Source organism: Hyposmocoma kahamanoa, unplaced genomic scaffold (genome assembly GCF_003589595.1).
Source record: "Hyposmocoma kahamanoa isolate Upper Pololo Valley unplaced genomic scaffold, ASM358959v1 173520, whole genome shotgun sequence".
NCBI lineage: Eukaryota > Metazoa > Arthropoda > Insecta > Lepidoptera > Cosmopterigidae > Hyposmocoma > Hyposmocoma kahamanoa.
The window spans coordinates 12,553-17,975 of record NW_020653656.1 but is presented as its reverse complement, the minus strand read 5'-3'; the positions used below and the strand labels follow the sequence as shown (position 1 = coordinate 17,975).

The window sequence follows — 5,423 nt, the reverse complement described above, 5'->3', positions numbered from 1 at the left end:
TATAAGATCATTGTTTCGTAACCCTACGCCAAAATTATGTAAAAAAGTGAAATAAAGTATAAAATTGAAGATTATTATAGTTTGAGTTTATAGAAATACCTCTCGCAATGCATCTGAGCTACAGCCCTCGATTATAGTACTCAGGGAAACATACAATTCCCATCAACATACATTCTTACGATCATTTTACATTACATACGTTGGGCACGAGCCCCAACATTTGGTCCTTCGAGCATCCTCACCATTGGTGAAGTGTGATTGTGCGTCGTATTCTACGGTAGCAAACCGGTCTCCTGGCCTCCCACAAGCGGGTCTCACCAGGTAGATTGAGGAGGTGCACATATCGTGGAGTGCGTAAGCAATTACACAGAACCAAACCTACGGTGAAATACAGTTTTAATTCACGTAAAAACATCGTGTAAATTGCACATACAACATCATGGATTCAACAAATGACATGGCTACTCTCCTGCATCGTCAAGGGTTGATTGCTGAATGTATTCGCAAAATGGAATCCAACGTCAAAAAGGATTCTGCGTCTCGGAAAACGGCGGATTACATTGAAAAACGGTTGGAACTGCTTTTTGTATATATCAAAGAATTTGAAGAAAATCATCTATATATATCTATATATATATAATCATCCCCACATTTTCTGGGAACTATGCACAGTGGCCCACGTTTATGGATTTGTACTCTCAAGCCATACACAATAATGCAATGCTAAACAAGGCCCAAAAAATGCAACATTTAAAGGGAAAACTTCGAGGAGAAGCCGAACGTTTGGTACAACACCTCAACATATGTGCTAGCAATTATGATACGTGCTGGGAGCTGCTAACGCATCGTTACAATAATCTACAACTTTTATTCACCAAACAAATACAAGTATTTATGGGTCAACCACCGGTTGTGAAGGTGACGTCATATGAACTGAAACGTTTGCATGACACCAGCTTGGAGACAATTCACGCCATTCACAATCTGGGGGTGAACACAGCTACATGGGACCCAATCCTAGTACATATCTTAACGGAGAAAATGGATCCTGACACATATGCTTCATACATGGAAGCAAGAAAGGAGCCGCGCGAACTGCCATCCTTCGATGAATTGATTAGCTTTCTTGAAAGCAAATTTACTGCCTTAGAACCTGTAAACCGAAAAAACAAGTCAATATCTACAAAACAGGAACAAGGAACTAGTAGAGAAACAACAAAACAACAATTAAGAAGCAACAAAGACTACAAGTCACCACTAAGAACATATCACGCATTCAAAAATACATCAAGAACATGTCCTATGTGTAAATCAAATCATATATTGATTTACTGTCCAGAATATCAGAAATTATCACCGGAAGAAAAAATGAGGACAATCAATCAACTGAATATATGCAAAAATTGCCTCTATTGCCACAATGCACAGAAACGCAATTCAAATAAAACATGCAAATTGTGTAATAAGTCGCACCATACGACATTGCACGAGTTAATTGCAACTCAACATAACGTGAATAAATATACGAAATCCGTGTCAACTATTTCACAACCAACAGCAACTCACGTGGCGGACAACTTTGACGAAATACTTTTAGCTACAATTGAGCTAAAGGTCAAGTCTGCAGATGGAACTTACATTCAACTGAGATGCCTTTTAGATCAAGGGTCACAAGTAAACTTGATCACAGAATCAGCTGCACAACGCCTCGGGTTACAAAGACACAAACAAGATGCTTCAATATCAGGCATTGGAATCACATCCAGTAAATGCAAGGGTACATACAACTAGTGTGTCAGTCTATGTATAGTGATTACAAATTTATGACAGAGGCCAAGGTCATGACAAAGATGTTAAACAACTTGCCTAATTTTACATTCAACAAACAAGATTGGCCACACATTCAAAACATACAACTGGCGGACCCCCATTACAATATATCAAGACCTGTGGATATACTTTTAGATGCAAGTGTGTATACAGAAATCGTTATGGAGGGTATACTACGCAGCCCAATTAACCCTGCTCCAATAGCCCAGCAAACAAAGTTGGGTTGGGTACTCCTTGGCAGTATGAAAACGTTCAATTGTCACGCTGTGCTGAACGACGTAGAACAAATTTATCAGTTCTGGGAAACTGAGGAAATTAATGATAACAGTCACACATTGTCATCTGAAGAAGAATACTGCGAAAAATTATACCAGAATACTACGAAAAGAGACTCAGATGGTAGATACGAAGTGAAAATTCCAATGAAACAGGATTTCGAAACACTTTTAGGCCCTTCAAAATCACAGGCAGCAGCTCAATTTCGGCAACTTGAAAAACGCTTAGAAAAGGATGAGTCGTTATCTGAAACATACAAAGCATTTATTCATGAATACATACAACTTGGACACATGAAGAAATGCACTACATCTCATGAACCTAGCTTTTTTCTACCACACCATGGTGTCATCAAGCCTAATTCAACAACCACAAAATTACGAGCAGTATTCAATGGCTCACAAAAAACAAAGTCTGGTTACAGCCTCAATGAGCTTATGTTAAGCGGACCCAATCTACAACAAGACCTGCTTACCATGATTATACGTTGGAGAAGTTTTCGATTTGTCTACACAGCCGACATAGAAAAATTCTACCGACAAGTGCGCATCCAAGAGGAAGACCAACACCTTCAAAAAATTATATGGCGTGATGACGTAACCCAACCCCTACAGGAATACCAATTGTGCACAGTGACTTATGGCACGAAAGCAGCTCCCTATTTAGCAATGCGCACAATTAAACAACTCATTACAGATGATGGCGCTCAATATCCACTGGCTGCAGATATTTTAGATAAACAACTGTATGTTGACGATTTATTGGGAGGACACAATGAACTGACACAAGCTTTAGAAGCACAGAAACAGCTAATTAATATGTTACATGGAGCTGGTTTTAACCTTAGAAAATGGGCCAGCAATGACGACAGGTTATTACAAAATTTATCCCAAGAGCAAATAAGTCAAAACATGCTAGATATCAAGTGTGCACAAAATAACAAAACACTCGGAATAACATGGAATCCACACACTGACAGTTTCACGTTACAAACAAAAAACATTGCTACTACTACAAGTGCCGATGATGTCATAACGAAGAGGTCATTACTATCCGATCTGTCGAAGCTATACGATCCTCTAGGCTGGCTGTCGCCTATAACAATGAAAGGAAAGCTTATATTTCAACAAGTATGGGCGCTCGATATTGCCTGGGATGACGTATTGCCACCACACTTGCAGCAGCAGTGGAGATCATTTAAAAACGACATTACAGCTATAGATGACGTAACAATACCACGATGGATCGGAAACACACAAAACCCAATAGAATTACATGGATTTTGCGACGCATCCGAACGCGGATATGCATGCGTTATCTACTGTAAAACTACGGACAATCATGGAAACACAATTGTCAGACTATTAGCGGGAAAAACGAAACTTGCCCCCTTAAAAAAAACAATAACATTGCCGCGTTTAGAACTTTGTGGGGCTTGGCTCTTATCACGACTTATGAAAACTGTCGTAGAGTCATTAAAGTCACAGACATTCACGATTCACGGTTGGACAGATTCAACTGTGGTCCTCGGTTGGTTACAAGGAGAAGTCTCAAGATGGAAAACATTTGTTGCGAACAGAGTCACTGAAGTGATTGAAATCATGCCAGCTTCCTGTTGGAAACATGTTCGAACTGAAGAAAACGCTGCTGATTGTGCATCCAGAGGTCTGCTGCCATCTCACCTGAAGTCACATATTCTGTGGTGGGAAGGACCTTCATGGTTGAAAGAGAAAATTGTACCATCTCAATCACAAACATATGAGACTCCAATCGAAGAACAGAAAAGAATTCAAACCTTCGTCACACAAACATCAAGTTCGTTTATCGAGACACTTGTAAACAAACATAGCAATGTGGAGCGGGCCGCACGTGTACTTGCATGGATATCACGTTTCATTAACCGAGCCCGCCGTAACAATAATGCAATGGTTACAACTTACTTACAATTGAATGAATTGGAAAATGCGCGACACCTGATGATAAAACACACTCAAAACATATTTTTTTCTGATGAGTTGGAACAATTACGAAAGAACAACAAGATAAATTCAAAGAGTCGTATTTTGAATTTATGTCCATATCTGGATTCACAGGGTATACTTAGAGTGGGTGGTCGACTTCAACAATCTGATTTGACAGACATGAAAAAGCACCCAATTATTCTGCCAAATAAATGCAACCTAACAGAATTACTTATTGACGAAGCTCATAAGATCACCCTACATGGGGGTATGAGGCTGACTTTCACATATCTACGAGGCAAATATTGGATTCTGAGAGGCGTTAGAACTGTTAAAGAACATATTTTGAAGTGCGTACGATGTCGCCGCTTCAAGGCGATCACTAACAACCAACTTATGGCTGAACTACCAAAGCCACGTATAACACCATCACGACCATTCACACATACCGGAGTTGACTTCACAGGACAAGTGGAAGTCAAAGCCAATAAAGGCCGGGGAATAAAAACTACAAAAGGCTACATTGCCGTATTTATTTGCTTGGCTACAAAGGCAGTTCACTTGGAACTGGTCTCTGACATGACAACATCATCTTTTTTGGCAGCCTTAAAGCGCCTATGTTCACGAAGAGGAACCCCGAAACATATTTATAGCGACAATGGGACCAACTTCGTGGGTGCGGCCAAGATACTTCAGCGTGAATATAGAGAAGCCCTACAGACTTACATCAACACTAATTTCATCGAATTTGCAACAAATCTCGGAATCGAATGGCACTTTAATGCTCCAGCCTGGCCGTCAGCCGGCGGGCTGTGGGAATCAGCGGTGAAAAGCATGAAGCATCATCTGCGAAGAGTCCTCGGTGAACAGAAGCTAACATTTGAAGAATTCACGACTTTACTAGCACAGATTGAGGCCTGCCTCAACTCCAGACCTTTGATCGCCATCACAGATGACATTGACGACCTGGATTGTCTTACTCCAGGACATTTTTTGGTTGGAGGCCCAGTCCTCGCTCCCCCACTTTCAGCTGACATGCAACCCATAAACGTCAAAACTAGATGGCAGCTAACAGAAAAAATGTTCAAAGATTTTTGGAAGAGGTGGTCCAACGAATACTTACAAACATTACAAACACGTAATAAATGGCAGCATCCTTCAAAAAATCTAGAAGTCGGTGATGTGGTGCTCATCAAAGAAGACCTGACTCCACCCGCGAGGTGGCCTTTGGCTAGAGTGACAGAAACCCACGCAGGTACAGATGGCCGCGTACGCGTTGTGACATTGAAAACAAAGAATGGTTCCGTCAAACGGCCCATAACAAAATTAACACGTTTGCTATTAGAAGAATTGAAG

General features: G+C 40.6%; 1 protein-coding gene across 1 annotated transcript; it reads left to right on the top strand.

The window, feature by feature from the left end:
* Positions 1-741: 741 nt before the first annotated feature.
* On the top strand, positions 742-1,791 carry LOC113225776. The gene has a single exon (XM_026458186.1). The coding sequence runs from the start codon at positions 742-744 to the stop codon at positions 1,789-1,791; it is 1,050 nt and encodes a 349-aa protein (XP_026313971.1).
* The last annotated feature ends 3,632 nt before the right edge of the window (positions 1,792-5,423 follow it).